The sequence below is a fragment of the Taeniopygia guttata genome, chromosome 6 (genome assembly GCF_048771995.1).
Source record: "Taeniopygia guttata chromosome 6, bTaeGut7.mat, whole genome shotgun sequence".
Classification (NCBI taxonomy): domain Eukaryota; kingdom Metazoa; phylum Chordata; class Aves; order Passeriformes; family Estrildidae; genus Taeniopygia; species Taeniopygia guttata.
This window is the reverse complement of record NC_133031.1, coordinates 25,794,411-25,818,167: the sequence shown is the minus strand read 5'-3', so window position 1 is coordinate 25,818,167 and position 23,757 is coordinate 25,794,411. Positions and strand designations below refer to the sequence as shown.

At 41.5% G+C, this 23,757-nt stretch overlaps 1 protein-coding gene across 2 annotated transcripts in view; it reads right to left on the bottom strand.

The window, feature by feature from the left end:
* The window catches only part of SORCS3 (sortilin related VPS10 domain containing receptor 3), a 268,866-nt gene that overhangs the window by 137,721 nt on the left and 107,388 nt on the right, over window positions 1–23,757 (bottom strand). For both annotated transcript variants that reach the window (XM_030276367.4, XM_072931239.1), the window contains exon 3: window positions 3,015–3,114. In XM_030276367.4, coding sequence (XP_030132227.4) covers window positions 3,015–3,114 — 100 coding nt within the window. The remainder of the gene's footprint in view (window positions 1–3,014; window positions 3,115–23,757) is intronic.

Below are 23,757 nucleotides of genomic sequence, written 5' to 3'. Positions count from 1 at the left end.
TGACCATGAGGAATGATACCTCTCAGGTATCACAGCTGCGAAAAAGAATTCCCAGTAGCTTCCTTTGGTATGTGCGTGCTGTTATATTGATTTAATATAGCTGCAAATGTCAAACTACACAAGGGAAAAGTGCATTTTCCCACTACCTTCTCTGATTTCTAGGAAATGGACACACCCCATCTCAGCTCCAAGAGCAGCCATCAACAGGCTGGGGAGCACCTGGAGCAGGCAGGAGCTCTGGGACCCAGATCTGCACCACAGCCAAAGCCCATTCAGCTCAGTTTTTGCTCTGTGCCTTGGTTAACTCTGTGCATGAGGAGGGTGGGGTGGATATCACCCAGCAGCAACATGTAAAAGCCAGAAACAGCTACAGGCTAAATCTGACCTCCAAGAAATAAAGCACAGGTTGCCAAAAAATTAAAATATTCCCACCAAAGTTAAAAAAAAAAAAATCAGAAACAAAAGGCTTTTATTTTAAAAGAAGAAAGCAAGATGCCAGCTTTTAAATTCCCGTGCCTCATAATTGAGCCCAGGGTTATGCCACAATTCAGGTAAATGATGTTTATATAACTAGCATTTGGCTGAACACAATTCCTATTTAACAGCTGAAAATAGGCATTTTGGGTCTTCAAAGAAATCTGACAGGTAATTCCCACTGTAGTTCTGCAGGGTAGCTGAGAAGTAATTATCCTTCTCACTAGTAAATCAATTAGGAATGAATGTATGGAAAGCTTTTCTCCTCCTCCAAGTAAGCGCTAATCCTCTAAGCACTAATGAGTAGACAGGGCCAGCAGCAATGTGCAAACCCATCAGAAATGGACACCAGGCTCCAATCAGTGCCTGGGAGTGAGTGTCAGGAGAAAACACCTTGCCTGGAGAGGTCTGCACAGCTCAGGTGTGAGACACTGCTGGTCCCTCCCTCCCCACTCACTGCTCAAGCAAAGAGCAAAGAGCTCTTCCGCAGCTCAGGAGATCCCTGCATCGTGTCCAACAGGCAGCACTTCCACAAGGGCTTTTTCTGCTGGGATCCACCCATTGCTTTGTGATTCACTATTGGCAGCTGTCCTCAGGAGCTCAGCCAAATCATTCTGCTTGCTCCCCATGCCACAGGAATAATATTCACCCAGCGAGACTGGGAGAAGACTACAACCCTAGTGCATTTTTTACAGTACATAACCTCAAGAATCTGTAAGATGAGTGAGTGGACAATAAACCTAAACCTGAATTTGACAAATTTCAGATGTTCTGGTCCAGTGACACCTTGTTTGGACATTTCTCGAGTGCTAGATGAATGTCTGGAATTGCTTTGATGGTTAACAAAGCAAAGTTCAGACAGACCAGCTGTTTAAGCATGCACAGTAACAGTGCTCATATATTTAGCAGAGGTAGAAAGAATGGAAGCAAGTTGTTCCCACAGCAGCCAGCACTGAAGCTGGTTTCCTGTCAGCTTTCCTTACAGTTTGTCTCTACATTTCATAAGATTTTTCAGAAGGGATGAGAAGGGCACAGATAGGTCCAAAAATCATTTCCTTGAGACAGAAAACAAAAGATTTCTTTTAAATTTCTAATCTCAAATAATTAAACAGCAGGTAAAGATAGGCCTATATGCCACTATATGATGAAATGTAGGTGGTTTTAATTAAAAAAAAAAAAAAAAAAAAAAAAGACTGCTAATCTGTAAAGCTCAGTAGCCTGAGAAATTGCTAGTAGATAATAATATATCCTTGTACTCTGATTTGTGAGGGAGTCTTTACACCAGTGACGTAGGATTTGTAACTGAGCATATTGCCTGTGGTTTTGGGTGGGCAGAGTTGCTTTGGAAACAGAATGAAGAATAATTAACTCTTCAGTGCCCCCCATATTAGATATAGGATGGGTGTGAAGACTATATTAGTGAAGGAAAACTCACTACAAAACATCTTAACCTGTTTTGCTCAGAAAGGGGGCAATGGGGGAGGTCAAGGTAGTTGTCCCAATAGTTCAGCTCCTGCATCAGGAAAAATATAAGCCAAACTCTGGCCACTGCATTCTTCCTCTTCTCTGTGCATCCAAACACACTTAGTAACCAGAGCTACATCTGCCTTATGGTTGCATACGCTGGAATAAACATCAGTCCCAAAACATCTGTAGAGTAACCAGTGATAGCAAGCACAACAGTCATAATAAGAACAGTACAAGTAGCAAGTTACTAGTTTGGAAATCTTTTGATGGAGACAAGATATGGCCAGTTTGGAAGTGATGAAGCCAAATATGTTGCACTGGGCCTCTACAGTGGCCAGGCACAACTTCACTGTCAGCAATTATCTTCGTGCTGCAGCCGTCCCACGCTGATTTCTGTGGGTAGCTGAAAGCATCTTTGTCCCACTAGCTCCCCTGAATCAACACAGGCAATAATTTTAAAGTAAAAAGGCACTGAGTAGCAGTTCCTGGGCTGTGCTTGTGTGAGCCAGCTGCAGCCCTAATTGCATCACGTGGGAAGAGTGAGCAGGGGGTTGGAAAGCAGTGACCTCATCTTTTCTCCTACACAACCAAATCAAATTGTAGGTCTTCCACCCACTCTCACAGGCATATTCAGCTTTCAGCCCCCTTACATGATGCAACCAAAGAAAATGTCATTTACATCTTTACCTCCAAATGTGGGGGGAAAGAGTCAAATGCAGAAATAAATGCTTTTTACTCAGTATTTCTAATAATAAGGAGATGTGTAATAGCCAAAGCCAGCGTAAGCAAGAAACCCAGAAATATTTGAGTGAGTTCTTTAAAGTTGCAACAGTCAGAAGCAAATAAAAGCAACCTTTTTACTTCTCCAGAAAATTCAGAAGGGAATTAAGTCCTTCATCACCATCACAAGTAAAGCAGGATCAGTTCTATGGGATTCCACAGAATTGCACCAGTGCAACTTAGCAAATTCAAGCTCTTGTGAGCTGCCAACAGATTTCACTTTAGGATCATAATTCCTCTCAGAATGCTGTCACTTTGTTTCTATAGCTACCAGTGCAATGGCTCTCCCTTACCTTCCTCTTGTTAGTGGGACTGACATATAGGTAGCTCAGCACAGTCTTCAGGCCGACTTTGTCATTTAGCTTTTCATAGGTAGTGCCATAGTCTGTTGACCTGGAGAAAAGAGGAGACAAAAAGAGTTTATGTGGTTATTAGAGCTTAGGGGAAGGGAATGACTGTGTGAACAGATGCTCCAAGTTACAGTTTGAGCATCATTATGCTTAAAACATAAGATTTTATGTTTCATTAAGGGTGGCCAGCAGAAAAGAGAAGAAAACTTGAGTCCTTAGGGGCAGTGTCTGTCTCTGCATTCATTGATCATGCACGTCTGGGTAGCTGTGGTGCTCCCATGCAGGTGGACTTTGGGGGTAGGCTCTGCCCTCATGTGCCAGTGTGGGATTGCAAATTGTATCTACACAAAAGAGGACTCTGACATCAGCAGCACCCTTAGTACAAATTCTCTTTTCAGACAAATCCAACATAAGAATCCAAATTAAACCCAACAATAACAGTTTTATTTAGGTAGGTTGATTTTTGACTTAAAGATAGGGATCCAAATGCGGCTCAGAATTGTAACAGCTGAACTCATGTCTAGATAAAAATGTGCCTAAACTGGCATCTTGAGTCCTCAGTCACCCGCATCCTACTTTGTGCCAGGCATTTATTTTTTCTGAGTAACAGGGACAGATTCAGGCCCCTACACCAGCAAATCCCACCCAGAGGAGCAGATGATCTGGGGGTGGTATTACCCATTCGTGACTGGGAAAAAGGGCTGCTTCGTCACAGAGGGTTTTCTGTAGTGTCCTCCTCCTCATTTGTGGGCATGTTTGACACCTCACTGCCCTGCTTGTTTCTCTACTGTTTTCATACTTTGTTTTCCTAACAAACAAGACTTTTTCCTACCAGAACAACCCAACAGCTACAGGATCTCACATCTGAAGAGTGCTCAGCACCAGGTGACTTTAGGAGGGAGGGGTGCCAGACCCTGCCAGAAAAGCCCCCCCACCCCAGTGGGGAGAGCCTGGCTCCCAACCCAGCTCAGCTTCTGTCACAGGGACAGAGCAAACACAACCCTCAGCAGATGAACAAGGAAAGGTCCTCATACAAAGCCTACCTGGACATACCTACAACTTCATTAGGATGAGAATCCATGGCCCCTGCCCTCCTCTCTATTCATGCTTTTTACTGGACAGATGATCAGAGAACATGCAGCAATTCTGTGCTTTTCCCAGTGCTGAGCTCCAGTAATTTGTTTTCATAAGTTCAACAAGCCTCTAGAATTTGCAGCTTTATGGTTCTGCTTGAGACCAATCCTCTGCTCCTTTTCTGTGAAATGGCCCAAGCCACTTCTGGCACCACAATGAGCAGTGGCTGGAGAAACTGAGCAATGCCAGAGCCTGCACCCAGCTCTGCTGCTTTCCTTGCTGCTAGTGGAGGCCAGAGTGACACCAAGGTGACACAAGAGTGACCAGAACCAGCCACCTGGTTTCAGGCTTCCAAGTAGTTGGAATCATGAAGTCAAAAGCTTGCTTTGTTACTGATGTGGCTCGAACACATTTCCTTCAGTGCATTTTTAAGGACAATTCCTAAATACTTTGTAAAGTCCTTCTTTCCTTAAATGTCTTGAACCAGACCTTCTCCTTTGAACAGTCACCAGTCAAGGTGCTTCAAGTCTCAAACAACTTCTTTGTGTTTTGGTTAACACTTTAATACAAAAATAGAGCTAATACTAGCTCCATTTGCACTTACCACTCCTGTGTACTAATGCATAGTAGCATCCCCCGCTGGCCTTCACACAGGCACCCCAAAGAATATGACAACAATGTACTGTATTTTCATAGAATTTTCCCACCCAAAGAATCTGAAGCTCTTGTCTCACTAGGTATCAATATCAAACAAACAAACAAAGAAATAATAGCAGCCTTCCCTCTCCAGCCAATCTCAAAACTGAAGCAGCTTTATTAATGCAACTGAATAATCCAGGACAATTAATTGCAGTACACAAGGCCTCCTATAAATTCAAATTCACCAGGTCAGGAATCCTCAGGTAACAGCAAGCTCTAAGCAGAGGATAACAGAGAGAGGGCAAGCAGAGGTACTTCCTTGATCCTACCCTTCCAACAGCACTGCAGCTATGAACAAGCCACTTTTGTGACTACACATGTACCAGCCACCAGGCAGTGAAAGAGATCACTGGTTTCAATCAGCCTTGAAAGAGAATACAAATAACAGTTTAATATTCTGACAGAGCTACTTTGCATTTGTTCTCTGAGTAATTTTAAGATCTCCCAAAATGCTTTCACACTTCTAAAGATGCAGGCTGGGTGCCCTAATGACTCTTTCTCATTAAACCATTTTCACTCATTGCATTTGCCCTTTCAAAGAATAGCTAGAAAGGAAGTAGGATCATTATTTCCTTAGCTTCTCTGAGGCTTTATTTATTATCCTGACAGTCGCCACTGGCTTCAGAGAAACATCTCAAAGGATATCAGAATAATATACTGTATTTCCATGGCACTTTTTCTGGCCAAAAAATCTAAAGCTTTTGTCTTGTGCTAATCCTTTCAAACTAACAAAGTCCCAAAACCCATACTGAGAAATACTATCTCTATTCTAGAGATGAAGAAACTGAAAGTTTGCATAGGTAATGGTCTGGAACACAAGCCCTGGGAGGAGTGGCTGAGGGAGCTGGGGTTATTCAGCCTGGAGAAAAGGAGAATCAGGGGTGACCTCTGCAGCTACCTGAAAGGAGGGTGTAGCGAACTGGAAGTCAGCCTCTTCTCCCAGGTGACAGGACAAGAGGACATGGCCTCATGCTGTGTCATGGGAAGTTCAGGCTGGACATCAGGCGGAATTTCTTCACAGAAAGGCTGATTATACATTGGAACAGACTACGTAGGGGGATGTTGGAGTCAGCATCCCTGGAGGTGCTCTAAAAGACACTGGACATGGCTCTCTGTGTCAGGGCGTAGTTGGCAAGGTGGTGTTGGGTCAAAGGTTGGACTCGACGATGCCAAAGGTCTGTTCCAACCTAATTGATTCAGTGATATAGAATGGACTCTGGTCAGATATAACAATCCTGTACAAACTCAGTCCATGTGTTTTGTCCCACATTTCTATAATAATATGGGTTTGGCCCTGTTTCTGATGATGACCTTGCAGGTGTAGGCTGCATCAGACTTTTGCTCCTCAGCAAATTCTGCATATTCCATTTGGAAAAGCAAGGTTTGTAAAGTGCTTTATTGGGATACTGCAAATTCTCCCATAATTATATTCTGTTTTAAACAGTGCGGGGGAAAAACCATCTGCTTGATTCCATTGCCCTCCTATGACAGGTTATGATGTGTTTAAACCACCACTGCAACCTCCCCCAGTCTGGCAGAGCAAGGTGCAAGGGATACACCCAGGCAAAGAAGCTTCTCTGTAAAAACCTGGTCATAAGTCAGAGCACCACAAGTTAACAAAATCCATCTTGTTCCTCTGAATCTGAGCCTGAGCTTCTCTGTGAATCCAACAAACTGGCCTGAACCAGCAGACTTCATATTGTGGTAAGTCTTGCTCAGTCACAGAGATATGAAGTAAAGGTGTGGAGGGGCAGAAACGATGCCATGTGAATGGCTTTTGGAGCTCTCCTCCTCTGTGACACTTTCCATGCCAGGGCTCTGTCACACAGGGAAAGGCAGGTTGTTTGTTTGAAGTCTCAGCTATTCAGCTATAAAACATGTATCAGTCTCTCGGGAGAAAAAGAGCTGCAAATGCTGATACTGAATGACTGGGATGAAAAAGTCAACCTCTTTCACCAGCCCTCCTGTCAGAGGGTTTCTCCTCTGTGCTGTGATTCTCCCTCTGCGTGGAGAATCAGCCATTATGCTTTTGATTTTAGATTTTCAGCCATTTTCTAAGCTTTTTCTAAAGCTGATGCATTCATCTCCTGCCCAGAGTCCCACTACACATACCTGCAGCCCCACACTGAAAACTGTGTGGAGGCACAGCTCTGCTTCCATAAGCAGAAGAATATCCCAACTCTCTGTGCACTTCAGAGAGCAACAGGAATGTGCCAGGTTAATATTTGCTTCACTTCTGATGGTGCAGTGAATCCTCACTGTCTGCCTGCAGCATGCTTGTCTCTCCATACCCCCAAACAACCTCTTGCTTTTACTCATTGGCCAATTTTCTCCCAGTTTGGCAGAAAAACAAAAACCCAAGACGAACAAAGTTTCTACAAGTTTCATAAAAATCAAGAGCCAGCAAAAGGAGAGCAATTATGAGAGCTCTGAGAAGAGCTGCTGCATAAAAATAAATCCCATGAAACATGAGAGGAGACACATCTCTCTGGACATCCAGCTGCAGGAAAACATTCAAACACAGCTCATATATTAATAGACTGCGAAGAACTCAACTGCACAACACAGGAACTCAGGCAGCCAGTTTTCCATCACTTGTGAAACATGTCTCCTTCTTTCCCTTCCTCTTCCTCCCCTCCCTGAGATAAAGGCCCTTCTGAAGCTGTGACATACAGAGAAAAGACCCCTTCTGAGTCAGAGTCCAGCGAGGCAGTGCCCAGAAAGATCCACTATTACCACTGCAAGGCTGTGTGGTTGATCTGGTCTCACACACAGAGACTTTTGCTGACAAAATAAAATAAAATTCAAAACAAAACAATAGAAAACAACAAAATCACAAACAAACAAAACACCCCACAAATAAAAAAGCCCAAACAAAACAAAAAACAACAGACCAAAAAAAAAAAAAACACCAAAACTGGAAAAATAAACAAACCAAAAACATTTAACTAGATTATGGCAAAGGACATTTTAACCCCACAGCCAGGACACCACAGGTACTGTTATCTTATTAGCATCAAAAATTACATCAGCGGAGGTAGCAAACAAAATCTAATTCTTAGTCCTTCCCTGTCTGGAGCTGACATAAGTCTGGATGTGAACATTTTACAACAGAAGTATCCAGAATATCCACAGAAGCCCTGTGGAGCTAAATCTACTCACTAACCAAGGAAGTTCCAGTGTGTGCAGTCTGAATCAGGCAGTTAAAAGAGCAAAACATTTGCTGAGAGCTTGTTTTTATCCAACCATGAGTTTAGTGACTGCAATAAATGTAAAATCAGAATATTTTACAACTGCAAGCAGAAAGAGCTGCTTCCCTTTGTCTCCATCCTACTAAAGGAAACTAAGGACCACAGTGAAAATGTGGGGAAGTGAAGAGAAATCAAACAAGCACGTGGTGCTGCTTCCTGCTGTAATGTCCCAGCCTACAGCAATATCACAGACTTCCTAAATTGAAGATGATATCTTTGCATGCAAGAGCTGTCAGTGGGCTTTTAGTTCCATAAATCTGTCTAATCCCCCAGGGAAGTTTCTGGCAAGTTCTCCATCACATGGTAGCAAACATCACAGCTCTGTGCTGCATGGAGAGAGGCTCCCTTTTCTCCCTTTTCTTTTAACTGCTACCACTTAACAAGTACAAAACCATGGAGCCCCATACTGCCATTTGTGATTTCAATGATCGTTGTCATATTCTCCACAGATTTTTTATTTCCCAGTCTCAAGACTCCCTGTTTATTCAGCCACTCCTTCACAAGCTATTCATGCCTCTGATCATTCTGTGACTAGTTTTACTAGTCCAATTACATCTTTTGTCATGGATGCCTCAGGGACCAATCTTTAACATGAAGACCTTCCTGTATTAAAAACCCAACTATCCAAGTATATTAGCATTGACCCAGAGTATTTAACACAATCTAAATAAAACCACTTTTTGCCATCATAAACAAGGTTTTACATTCTCAATGCTTCTGGAACCATGACCCACCACTTCTAGTGGGCTTTCAGTTCCATAAAGTTTGAAAAGTATCTAAAACCAGAGATCCCACTGGGGAAAAAGAAGTTCAAGCAGATTATAGCTGTGTAATGTCTCTTGAAAAAAATCCTTTTTTTAACTTTTAGTTTGCATGTCATCTAAACAGCAGAGTATCCACCTCATTTACTATTATGATCTCAGCACCCTCCCTCCACCCTCTTTCTTTCTTGATTAATGGTAATTCCCATCACCAAACATCCCAAAGACTTGAAGATGACCTTTGTTGATAAATTTCTATCTACAACATAGCGTGGAGACCGGCAAGGAAAAATGAGTTGCCATGATGAAGTAGGCATTGTGATTCACAGGTCAAAATGAAGGTGAGAAGAGATAAGTAGGAACACTGCCTTCCTCTTTTGTTTTTCTCCTTTTTTTTCAGATTATTCTCTTTATTTTTTTACAGGAACTGTGTCCTCTTTTGTTTATTCGATATGAGCCTTTGGGAGGACACTGGATGTCTCTGAGGTTTAACAAAAGGATACAGAATATTCCACCTCTGGATTTATGGCCAATAAAACACAGGAGCTGCAAACACCAGTCACATTTCTACTGGCTGATTGCCCATCAGTATTGTGATCACCATCACACAGGGCAGGAGGGCTGTTCACACTAGTCATTTCATGGTGGAGATGATTCACAGATGGGCATGAACAGTCTATGGAGATGCAGTTTTTGTGTGTTAACCCTACAGGGATGGTGGGGACTAACTCGAAAGCCATGTATTTGCAGGGTGCTTGCACCTGTCCTGTAGGAAGCGATGCTTTAGGAATCCCCAGCAATCACTGACCACCCAGATCATGACACAGGGTACCTAAATAACATTCACCATCTGAAAACAGGGTGTCCTTCCCCAGTCCCTGCTCTTCTCTACACCCTTACCTTCAGTTGCACCATTTCTGTAGAACAGTAGGAGTAGTTTCAGATCTAAAATATTCTGTAGACCCACTTGAAGAAGCAAGATCCTCTTTTGAGAGGAGGGCAAGGGGATTGCAGGAAATGGGTAGAATGGCAGAAAAAGTAAGGGATGCTTGGCAAAGCAGAACTAGGAGTCACCAGATCAACCAAAAAATCCACATTGAGCACCAGAGTGGCATTCCCTGCTCTGGGACATTTAGAGGCACTATACCTCAGCCACTGTGGTACAGAGATTTGGCTAAAGGCAGCTCTGAAGCTGTCTCAATATTTTGCTTCTACCAAAGAATGGCAAACTCTGCTCTGAAGCAGAAATAAACCCAGCTAAACTAATGGATTCTAAACCTGATGGTAGGCTAGAGCCTGTACTGCAAAAGCCTGTAGGCAAAGAATCCTTTCAGAGAACCTGGGAATGTGATCAGAGCAAGCAGGCTGCAGGTGTAGTGGTTACTCAGCTTTGTTTTACACTCTGCTGCTGAATAGCCCACATTAAGCAGGCACAAAAGCAACAAAGGTTGGTGCCTCCTACTGTGAAACTGAAATAACTCTACTCCTCCATTTGTAAGATTCCATCTTCTCTGTACCATGGCCATTTATTTCATCTTAAATTTAGCCACCTACTAACTAGGTAGCTCTAGTTCACAAGCCTGCCCACTTTTTTTTTTTTTTTTTTTTTTTTTTTTTTTTTTTTTTTTGTACCTATAGACAAAAACTGTAAACTAAAAGGATGCTTTATTCATCCTAAAATAGATGAGGTTATATTGCCCTCTTAAGGTGTCTTCCACCCTGCAGCGTAAAAAGAGACCAGAACAACACAACTGGCACAAAGCAAAATGTATCTCACCATAAATGTGTTAGAAAATTGCGTGCACTGAGCTGGCAGTACAGATGACAGGGAAGGACCTCAGCCATCCTGACTGAGATCACAAGTTCATGATTTATTATAATGTTCTAGTGCTCTACATTTTAAATGTTATTATTCTGGATCTGCATGAGAATTACTGCTAGAAGCAGGTGCTAAATGGTATCAGGACTCCACTGTGACTTACACAATTTATCGCATTACAAAATGAAGAGAGCAGAGATAAGCAGAGAAGTATGATATGGATTTCCCAACAGTCGCTGGCAGCATAAAGAAACAGAGACCTGGTAAAATGTGAAATGGCTTCTCCTCAAAAGCTGGGATAAGCCCTTCCCTTCATTGATGCTGGTCCCCTTACACCACTGATGAACTGGCAATCCTTCTGTGGCCAGGACAGCTGATGCCTGCTGGTAGAAATGGTACCTCACAGAATCTCATCAGATGAGATGCAGACACAACCCTGCAGACACAACCCAAGACAGAGTTCAGCCACCTTGAATCAGGGGCAACCTGGTGCTTAGAGAATCTGACTTTCCAAGGGCGTCTACTTTCCCTGCTCTGGTCATTTCATTACTGTAAAGTCTATGTAAAAACATTACTTCTTTAAAACTCTGAAGAACTGCACTTCATCCTTACTCATTTTCCATTTGTACTGTCTAAAAGATCTGACATATTTATCATGTTCTTGATTCTGATGTATTCTAATTTTCCAGAGAGGTGTTTTATGCATCCCTGATAAGGCAGCATATTGATTTGATTCCAAGCACTAGACTGACTCAGCAAAGATGGCCTTATCAACACATATTCAAGAAATTTGGTCTAGAGGACACTTTAATAGCCTCAAAGATAAAAGACAGCTTTGATGACAAAGCCTCATTAATTAATCAGATATTAATTAGACAATTAATTAGAAACAAGGCCCTTCCCAGGCTCTTTTCTACTTTTATTAATATAGCTAAAAATGCTTCTCTAACGTTTCTCTGAAGTAGCTAATCATTTTAATTTGCATTATTTTATAGCAAAAGGGAGTGCTTTGAATGTAGGATTTTGTGAAGCAGTTCTAGAAGTTCCATTTAACATCTACACTATTCTGTGCATATTTAAACTGGAGCTTCTCTTAAATGTGTCCTGAACAAAATGTCAAGGGGAGACTATGCAACTGCCCCATCACTCAACTCTATATTTATGTGGTAGATGTGGATGACAAATTCCTTCCAACCACCCAGAATAAGCACACTCTGGGTTATACAAACTACCCTGAGAGGAGCTCGCCATACCCTTCTAAAAGAGGGGGATGGGTGACTCAAATCTCAGTTTCTCCTTTGGGGATGCACACACGTGTCAACTCATGCCCCCTGGGAATGTGATTTACCCACAACTTGCTTCTGACACTGTCTGCCAGTTTTGGCATCAGTGGTAGGCAGTACTGTGGGGACATTTAGATGAACCTGAGTCATCTCTAAAATAACACAAGGCATGGTAATTTTTTCAAACCATCAGCAAATCTTTGCAAAACTGATGTAATTAAAAAAGAGGACAGTGATAAAGATAGTTTAGTCCAGTTCCTTAGACGCAGATATTAAAAATTGCAGACAATTCCCAAACCAACTTTTACAGTCAGCCTGCAGCTCCTTCCAGTCCCTACCTCAGCTGACCCCTCTCCCACAAGCCTTATGCCTACCCCTACTTGTGACCCACAAAGGCTACTGTCCCCAGCAGCACACCCACACAATCTGAACATAAATACCACAGAATCCTGTCTGACCTGAGGCAAGGCTCCTCAGCACTCAGTTTCACATTAACTGAGCTTCCTGGGGAAAAACTGACTCTTACTGTTCCCAAAAATAAAAAATCTGAGACTCGTGAGATACAGCCACCTGACACAGTTGGGGACTGGCAATGAAAGAACCTTCTAGACTTAGGAACACATCTTTACCTCCAGTCACAGCATGACTGAGAGCCTCTATGTGCTACTTTTCCAGAACTAATGGGACAGAACCATATCTCCAATTAGTTAAAATCAATATGGCCCTATTACACACAATTGAATGAGTAATATTGGCAGATTTACACAAATTTACACAATAAAGGTCAGGACCCATTATATCTGTGTATACCTATAAACATAAAGACTCATAACAACATCAACAAGATGATGTAATCCATTTTGCAAGCATTTCAGAATTTTACATTTGTGAGAATTTTGCATTTCTGAGAATCTTCGAAGTTTAAACTTGCATATACAAGACAAAGCAATAGCACAAATTTAGTTTTCTAAAGAAGAAAAGAGAATCTGGAGCCATAGTCTCAGGCTAATATTGCTCTCAATAGGTATTTTGTGGTTTTCATAGTCCCACCAGAACAGACTTCAGCACAAGTTGTCTTTAAGTATAAGAAATTAATATATAAAATCAGCACATTCCTGAATTTTTCAAAGCTTATCAATTCCAATTACCATTGAAATATCCATGACAGGGTCTGCAAACCCTCCCAGCCTTTTGGAATAACATTTTTGAGCATTGCATAGCAGAGACATCATAATTCACTAGACAGAAGGAGCTTCCAGGCCACATTATACAGCTGACAGTGCTCTTCTCTAGGCTGCACCACTTGCTTTGCAGGGTGACCTGGTTATACAACTGGCTCCCCGGGCAAGAAGTTAGGGTTGCTCTGAATGCTCCCAAATTACTCTGGTCATTCTCATCCAGCCAATTATATGACATTATATTCTCTCCTTGTTCCTCAGAGTGAAGAATTTTAGATGAGAAATATAGGGACAGGGATATGAGGGCAAAAGTGAAAGACAGCTGTCACCCAGTTTCTTGGTTTGTGCAATAGTCAGATCAGCAGCTGCATTACACCTCTACTAAATCCAGTGCTGCACTGCAGGTAAGTATCTCACAGCAGCACTGGTTGAGTGTGAGTTTTATTCATTCCCTGAGCATGAGGATTGACAGCCTTTACTCCAGTTACCATGTTTTCAAAATGCAAACACCGGGGTCTAAGCTTGCATCAATACAGACTCTCCAAAAAGGCGAGCTTACAGTTTATCACCAAGTTTAATAAATTCCTGTAAACCACAGGGCAGGGGTCCCCACCAAATGTTTGCCAGTTGTGGGCAGCTCAGACAGCACACAGCTGATCACTCCCACTCTACCAATGCCCTAAGATCATCACTGCCTAATATCTTTCAAACCACCACACAGGCATAACTTCATCCCAGAAAAGCCTCCTTTTCCTGTCATCTTTTGCACTCAGCCCACAGAAGCTCATCTAACACAAAACGCTTTGCCTTTGGGAGAATAAACCTGTTGGAATCTTTTCAGACAGAAGATCAATAAAGTGGGAGCAGCTTGAAAAGTCAATCAGCATCAGCAAGTCCCCCAGGTGATAGCTGAGTGATTATCTTTTTAACAAAAGGATAGTAAACAGAGCACAAGAAAATGCACATTCCCTTCAAACTGTTGAGGGAAAGTATCTGAGGCTGAGACACAAGGACAGAAAAGGAAGAGACCAGTCACCTCTCCAGTTTGATAGGCTGACTCAAGAAAAAGTGAGAAAGATCCAACTTAAAATTCTTCAAACTGAGAATTGGCTCCAGTACTACATTGCAGATATTTCTTCTAGGTGTTGGAGGAGGAATACTTTTGTTTAGAACCCAAAGACAATGATAAATATCCCTATGCCCTTACTCCTAAGTAGTGTGCTAAGAACATTTTTATTCATAAAGGTTTGACTTTTGTCTAAATGAATTTTATGAAGGGCTAAGTACCCTGCATGTTATCAATGCAAATGAAAGGAGAAAGCTGTCCATGATCCAATCCTTTTCCTAAACACACCATGGATTTACTTTATGCCTTTGGATTAAACAACAGAAAGGCTCAAACACAAACAATCAACCTGCAGTCTCCAAGGTTCACTGAATAAATAATTCTGCTGTACCAAAGGCATTGGAAGGTATTTCGGGAGACCTGCAGGGTTCCTACTTTGCCACAGGCTTCCTATGTGTTTTTTACACAGGAGAGCACATTTTGTTGCTGTTCCAACCACCAAGGTTGGAGTATGGCAGCTCCCAAAGGTTCACACAGAGGAAGACATTTCAAACTGTAAACTGAGATCCACACTTTCCTGTCCATGGCAGATGGATTGGGCTGTGTGAGGTCCGGTGCCCTGTGTCATGACAGAGCTCAGAGTCCATCCATGTAGCTGTCTATCCAAGCATTCAAGTCTATGACTCTATATTTTGGGCCTTTAGCCATGATTTCCACTTGAACCTGGGTTCCAGTATAACTCAGGGTATCAGCCTAGTGATCAACCAACTGTTGTTCTTGTTACTGACAGCACTGTCCATGGATCTACACCTAAAAAACCAAAAAATTAGACCCAAATTCAATAAATTGTAAAGCATATCTTTAATTGTGCTCTAACCCAGCAGGATTAGAGCCCTTGGAAGGTTTTAAAGCAGTGGCACTTAAATTCTTCCAGTGATGTTATTTAGACCAGGAAAGGAATGGCTTTTTTTTCTTCATTCTACTCAACCTGGTACTTCAAAAGCCAATGACAAAATGAAGCATGATATTACACTCCTGGAAGGTACCATTAAGATCCCCACGGAAAATGTCAGTATAAAAGGGTTGCCCGTGTTTTAGCAGGCAAATTGCAATAGCCTGTGATTAATTAGGAAATAGTGGCAACTCATCATTGGCCATTTCCTTATCCCTTTTAGCTGTCTTACCAGAAGGCACGTGGTTTGTTTTAACATCAGCTTTAACATTCTGGAAATGAATCTTCCTGCAGGCTGAACAGGAATGCTCTGGTAATAAACCCCCTGCAGTAAACAGGGGCCTGATCAACCACCTGGTGCAGAGGCAGTTCTGCAGACTTGTCTGTGCACACCTCTGCAGGTTTGACTTGTGGGACAGTGGAGAGAATAAAATATGGATACAAAAGAGGGAGATTCACATGTGGCCATGATTTCTAGCATAAGCATTTAGTCATGATAGGTCAGTGAGCAGTGCATGGACACCCTGAGCATAAGAACATGCAGGAAAAGTGGTTCATCTCTGCAGTTTATTCCAAAGAATCACAGTGAAGAGTGGCCAGTGGCTCAGAACAGATGAATTTTCTTTCCCCACCTTTGTCCCTTCAAGGGGTCCATGTGAGGGCATCTTGAAACCTGCTGGATTCACACCACTGCCATGAGTATGCTGCAGATTGCTCATGTTCTAACATCAGGCCCTCAGCTATTATACGTCCAAAAGCAACTATTCATCCCATCGAAAACTGCAAGCCTCAATACAGTACAGCATGTTCCTCAGAACATCCTGCATCATCCACTTTTAAATGAGCACCACAGTGAACCTGCATCACTTAGGCAGTTGAAAATAGAAACTGGTGAGAGGATCTCCCACCACAGGAAATCTGCTAATCTTAACTAAGTTTGCCCCAGTTCATTTCACTCCATCCCTCCCTCTCCCAATACCTCTTTAACCCCGCTAGTGTGTGCCCATATTAATCACAGTCCATGCAGACAAGAAAACCTTTCCCCAGAGTCTGTTTTAGACATAAATATTTATTTGTCCTTGACACAGATGCAAGAGAATAGGTCTGTGTTAACGAGCTACAATCATGGATCAATAAAGTTCATACTGAGCTTTAAGTGCAGTGATTACTGAAAGAGATACAACACCGTGTACATATGCATCATGTACTATTACACAGCTGCCAAGCTTCAAAACAATGTGTAATAATCAAAGCAGTGTGGTGAAATAGAAACTGTCTTTTCAAGCCAACTGTAACAGCACATTGGGAATGCTCTCTAAAGGGGTTATTTCTTTGTCCATACTTTACACAACTGATGCTGAAAATTGAGAAAATAAATAATAATGGGGTTTTGCTAGAAGTCATTATTTTGCAAAGATTGCAATTTAATAGCTCTAGTACACAAAGTTTTTCATTAATTATTTTCCCTTCCTCATGGATGAGGGTAAACAATAAACATGGGTTTCTTTAACCCCCACCTTCTCTCTGTCTCTTTATTTTTCTACATCTCATTTTGTCACCACTTATCAGTGTCCCTGCAGCAAAAAAGGAGAAAATATTAAATGCATTTCCAGGAATTCTATCTCATCCTTAATGACACCATCAATAATTGCTGTCACAAGCTAATATCATAGTTGCAACCTTACAAGGAAGATAAAGAGGCAGGGTTTTTCACACCAAGGTTTCCAGACAGGCTCTAAATGGGATTTTGCTGCATGCTTTGAAATGCCTCCTGGACAGCTCAGTGGGAACTGAAAACAGCTTGAATCCAGACAAGGGAGTACTAAACCTAGGGCTGTCCCATGAACATCCAGAATGATGATGGATCCAGAGAGCAGGATGTAAATAAATACAGCAAATGCTGTCCTTACAGCCAGGCTTACACCTTTGGACACCAGGATACCCTCAGGCAGATTCTTCTTCATGCATGAAACAGATTCCAGTGATGCCCATTCAGCAGTACCCAGATGTCCTTTGGTCCCTGTGCCACAGTGCAGGTAAGACCTTATCATCACAATAGGCAAACAATTAAGAGAATTTATTCTCCAAGATGCTTTAAAAAAATTAAAAACTGAATGCCTACTAGTTGAAACCTCTGGCTGGTGAGCTGAGCAATGTCTTTTCACATATGGACAGCCTGGAGGTCTTGACACAACCTGCACCTCACACAGACCTGCCTCATACCACTAATCTGCAGAGGAGCAGTTTCTTGTGAAGATGCTGAAGGGCAGGCACTGACAACCATCATGTATTGGCACATCAAACCAAGAACAGGCCAGTTATTTGAGTGAATCTCCTACACTCATCCAAGCATGTTCTTCAGACCTGAGCAGAGAGGGTGACAGGATTACAGCTGTCAGGCTGAACTTCAGCTGGGAGGTAGCAACTCCAAAGCTCAGATATTTGGAGTCACTATGACTCCTCAAGTGACTGAATCATTAATTCCCAAATAGATTTTAGTATTCTGATCAATAGGAAACAGAGGAGAAGGAAAATCATACTGGAAATTTGCCATTAATTTTGCACATTGGGATTTCTATGTACTTAATACTTGGTATGGCATGGTTGCACTTCTTGTTGCAACCCCTGAGAAAAATCCAATCAACAGCTTTGCCAGACAGTGTTTCATTTTTATTTCAGCAATGAAGACATTCCCTCTGCTTTTTCTTACTGCTGGCCAGCAAACACAGTTCAGGCCTTCCCTCCTGAACAGTCTAGTGATGCAGACCCTCTCCCCAATTTGGTAAAAACCTCACCCTGCTTTTGTTTACTCTATGCCATCAGCCAAATGCACCATTCAGTAAGCAGAGCCCAAAAACGAGTCATTAGTCATAGACTGCAGTGCTTCAGTATCATAAGTACACTGTCAGACATAAGAAGTCTCTGAACCTGACAGAGGGAAATTGGAGTTTAAATTTTTTTCTTTCCACAAAACACAGTGATTTAGTTCACTTTTTGAAGAAGGTTAGAAAATTAAAGAAAAAGGCAGAGTTAAGGTGACAGCAAAGTCTACACATGGATCCCCTCAGTTCCACTCACTGAACCCAAAAGCACAGTTTCAGCAGTGTCAAAGTTTATTATTCTGGAGCTGTTCAGACGCCACCACATGACAGACTGGCCCAAGTTCATGCCAGTGCAGTCAGCTCCAAGAGTCAGAGCCTCTAAGCAAGAGCACCATCCCAGAAACAAGGAGTGATTTGCTCCAGACTGAGAGCTGTTAATTTTTTTTCCAATGTCCGTGTCTCACTCTAAGCAGGACAGAAGGAGCAGGTCTTATCATTCCAACATGAAAAGAAGTGGAAAAGTACAATACGATAATTTCAGCAAAAATAATTGCTTTGTGTGTATACAAGCTAAGATTTTCTGCACTGCATTACCTTCCCCAGACCAGTGTATATGCAATGCAAATCAACCTTCGAGCAGTATTTGTATTACAATAATAACTTGGAAGAACTTGTTTAATATCAGAAGACTTATTGGAGCAGATGAATGGCTCTGACATCATATCCATGGGATAGAAATTCAATTAAAAACTGCAAGTGGCACAGAAGTAGTAGTTATTGTTCAACATGTACCATGGGACTTTTTTTGAAATACAGCTATTAGCTGTACTGGTTGAGAAATTCTGTGGGTTTTTATGGCAATCTGTTAGCTTATAGAAAGTTAAATTAATAAAAACACAGAATCACTCTCATGTTACGAGAACAGAGCAAAGCCAGGGACTAGTTTCATATTTTATAATTATGGATTAAGTGCATTATGCCAAGGAAATTAGAGATGTCACAAATATAATAAAAATGAAAGATTGTCTGGCTCTAGTGCTGATGACATGCTGGTTTGACAAGGCAGTGCCTGCTGGTTTGCCCATCCTTACCTCCCCAGGATGTTAATAATTATTCCTAATCCTAGCATCTACATTCATGAAGTGTTCAGCCTTCAGTGGAGATAAACTTACATGAGACAGTTACCCCCCTGCCTATTAGCAACATGCCAAAATCATCTTCTGTCTTGTGGAGTTTGTTTTGACCCCAAAGAACAATAATAAAAAGGATGGAAGGATGTTCTTTCTTTGTTTTTTAAGTTAGATGGAGGGCAGACCTCAGTGAGAAATAACTCCCTAAGAGCATCCAACTTTTGCCAAGTCACAAAGAATCCCAGGGTGAAAGTTTGGTTTCCTGACATCATTTCTTACAGTGGACAGACAGCTAAACCCACGTTCTCAAGTATGTATCTATTTTGTCTCTCCTGAGCAGAGAACATGAATTTTTAATCTCCCTTTTCACTCCCTTTGTAGGATAGTGTTGTTGCTTATGCATGAGGAAAAACAATTATAAATTCCTTCCTTCAAATGGAATATCAATCCTTGTAAGAATATCCTTTCATGGATGGCAAAGCTTACTGTCACAATGAATGCTATTTTTCCCACCAAGAGCTAGATGCATCATGCCACTCAAAATTAACATCACCTTAACACTCATCTGTAATATCATGTGACAGCTGCCATTTCCTAAAACCCCAAGTAGAACTAGGGAACTCAAACTGGTCACTTGAATCTGTCTGGTTTGACAAAACAAGTTCAGGGTACACCTGTCTTGGACTAAACACATCCTAGTCATTGATAGCAGACATGAGCAGAGTGCAAAGGGAAGTAGTAAATTGTGGGTGTGGATACTCAGCAAGCAGCTCCTCTGCCTCCAGAGAATTAAGGGGTTATTCTGGTATACCAGACTGTTTTTTTCATGCAGAGAGGATTTTAGCAACCAGCCTTTGAACAGAGATTTCAGTTTCTCCCAAGAGCTGTGTTTATAGGCTGTGCTGTGTAAACACAATGGCCTTTGTGAATGACCTACCAGAGGATGCCATGTTTCCCTGGTACAAGAACTCTGCAAGTCTAGTGCCACATAAATGATGCACGGGTCAGAGGGCAGGGAGTTTGGGAAAATGAAAAACTCTCTGCTCCCTGTCTTTCCACACAGCTCTGCAGATGGATTGTGCTGAGTGGGGAAGAATAAGCAGGTTACCAGACAGGCTTTCAAAGAGAGGTGTCTAGAGGCACCAGAAATATTTGAGACAATCCATGGCAAAGTGCTACACCATGCTGAGTTTGAGGGGATCTATTAAAACATCAGGGCAATACAAAGATCTTCCACATGTGCTTTTGTCAGCAGCCATAAGCACAGCCATGAGCATTTCCTCCTTTTTTCTTTTTCCTCTGTATTAAGAGTTATTACCTCTGGCTGGAAACATGCAATAGGATAATGAAAGCATCATGTCATCTCCTCTGCTTTAGTTTCCCACTGAAGAGAGATTAAGAGATGAGCATGGGGATATCCAGTTCATCTTTGCAGAAAGCATTCTCTGAGCTTATTTTCATAAACAAAATAGCCAGTGTAACCAGCAAGACCAATTAAGCATAGAAAAAGAAAAAAAAGCCACAAAACAACCACATCCCTAGGTTACATTCAGATCTGTCTGATACAAGTACTCAACTGAAGAATCATAACTTCCATTTCAAAAGCAAAAAAAAAAGACCTATTTGACCATCTGCTGCCTGAAGTTTCCAGGACATTGGTCTATACATAAGCCACAAAGAGAAAGCATCACACTTCCACTGCAGGTGATGAACAGTGGTATCATCAGTGTGGCCCTGCATCCCCAGACAGAAGTGTCTCACACTTTCACTGCAGGTCCAGGACCTGCCACAGCAGGAAGGTCTGCACAAGCTGCCTGGCATCCTCATTGTGCAGAGTATCAGTGTGAGCACAAACAAGCCAGCAGCCTGTTTGTCATCGTCAACCACCACCAACCTCCACTTCTAACATGTCAGCTTGGCAGCATCCTAACAGAAAAAAAAAGGAAATCCTTCCCTCGCTCCTTCCACAAGCTCACCTCATTTTCAATCCCCAAACATTGATAGAAAGGATTAAAGTGAGTGCTGTTTAAAATAAAATGGATATAGGATTCAAAACCAATTACCAAAGCATAATCTTGCTCAGATGGGCATGCTCAGAATAATTACTATCCATAAGATGAATGCTTGCTGGAGACACGTCACAGAAGAGTGCATAATTAAATATAGCAACTGATCCTCATTTATCTACCGAGCAATTCACATTTAAAAGCTCACCTGCAGTCATTTGGGCAAAAACCACTTGGGAGTTTTCATGGCAGTTGGAAGTTCAGGGAAAAGCAAAACCAGGAAAATAAAACAGCAGGAAAAGTAATCAACTTGTCACCAGGAAAAAAATACAGAGGGAACAGTAAAATCCTGCTCTGGGCATTATTTGCCCTTTAAAATAATAACCTTTGAGAGAAGTGAAAACATCTTTGATGTCAGCTTACACTTGGTCCAAAAAAAAAAAAAGAAATTGTTTCCAGATGCAGAAGCAAAAGAGGCACACTGCCAGGTAGGGCTTTCTCAAGATGCTCTCTGCAGGGTCTGTGGACTGGAGAAAAGCAACAAAGGCAACCAGTCACCACATCCCAACAGTTCCCACATGGCACCAACCTTCCCCCATCCACTCAGCCAGGGGACAACTGACAAGTGCCCCCCATCATGTGCCAGCCACCATAAAGCCCCGCCAGCCCAGCTCCCAAAGCACAGCACCAAGCTCTTCCCTTGACACGTGTCATCCAAAGCTAGTTATGCCCCAGCTCTTCTCTCCATGGAAAACTTTTTTATACAAATACTATTAGCAGCTGAACAGGAGAAATTTCTACTTCATCCCATAAATGAAATATTCATCTAACTTCTCCCTTACTGAAAAAAAAAAAAAAAAAGGCTTTACAATTTGAAAGCCAGATGAATTTCTGTGGGTAATATTGCCTGTGCAAAAAGAGGAATGTATAAAGGGAAAAATTTTCAAAGACACCTACCCAATACAGATGTCCAATTAAACTTAATGAGAGTTGATCTTCAGCTTAAGTATGCAGCATTGACGACCTAATCAAAACAGACTAAATTTTCCTACATCTATCTTCTGAAACATCTTCCTTCTTAAAATCCATTTTACTTTGTCCCTGAGAGATTAATTTTCTCAGCAGCACCTTCCCTAGAAACTTCTGATCTTGCATGTGAACACCCAACCAACCAAACACTTGAGCAATAAACACTGAACATTAAACATGCAAAAAGTTTTTACTGCTGACAGACATTACAAGAAGCAGAGGCTGTCCTTTGAAAACTGTCAATCAACACAGTGTGACAGCATTGAATGCTTGCAGACAATATCTGAAAAATAGGGTTTTCATGCATCCAGCCTGAGGTTTGGATACAGAGGTGAGGCTCTGGGGACTGTGTACAACAAATGCTTTTGATAAGTCCACATTTAACTTCATATAGAAAAAAATACAGGTGCAGATAAGCTTGGTCCTTTAAGATTCCTATGATATTTATACTAATAATAAAACAGTTTCCATTTCCACAATATCTTAATGCAATAACTTACATATTCCTCAAGTGAATGAGCATGACCATCTCCATATTGCCAATGTGAATAATACAGAAACCTCAGTTTCATTCCTGAACTTTGCTCCCACCTCGAGTTTCATCATTTTACACCAACTGCAAGAGTCCAGAGATGAGGCATTCAGACACCATTTCCAGTGAACTTGCTTTGAACTTGAATAACCAGTGCAAATAGATGTGCACTGAAATGTAAAGCTTTCCATGGTAAAGGTAGATCTTCAGCTTGTGGGAAAGCTTCCAAATCTCCCTCATGGAGGACTTTGAAAGTGCCTGTAAAGATTTCTGAGCTGCTGTACCCCAAAGAAGAATTGACCTTTCAATTCAACCACAAGGCAGGAGAAAAGTCACAAGGTCTTAAAATTCAAACATGGCTCAAGTCTATTACAAAAGTTTGGTACCACAAAAGAAGAAGAAAAAAAAGCATATTTGCAATATTAGATTTTAGCAGAAAGAAAAGCATCAGCACAATTTAATAAACACTCCACTGGATTCACTTTCTTTCCTACATGTGCTCTGGTTTAACGACATCGTGTGAAGAACACTGTCTACATTTTGTCTGCAAAATGCATTTGAAACCATCTCTACACTATAACACATTCCTTTTTCTACACTATTGGTACTTCAACACAACAAAATCCAAAACCATTGAAAGCAAGCTTCTGTTTAATAAAAACCACCATCACCCTGACTGTTGTATAACCAATGGCTTTTAAGGAAGAAACTATTAAAATATTTTCTTTCTAAATTCCATCTATACATAGCACTGGGAAAACTATACTTAGACAAACAAATCTAAGTCAAATCTTAGCTATGCTGTGCTAGGGACCTCCAGTGAAACCAGCAGATTTATTATCAATTAAAAATCAGGTTTTAATCATATTGTGAAATGAATAACAAGAATTTGGGCAAAATTCATAGAGTAAATAGAATTAAGTGTTCCATGAGGAAGCCTGCTCTTTGTGGGTGAGATTAAAATAATTAGACATGCAATTTGGCAAAGAAAGGACAGAGAGCTATTAGTAATCATCAGAATGTGAAAGGTCTAAAAGCTTGATCCAATTCCTTTTGGATTCAGCCTGAAAAAAAAAAATCCTAT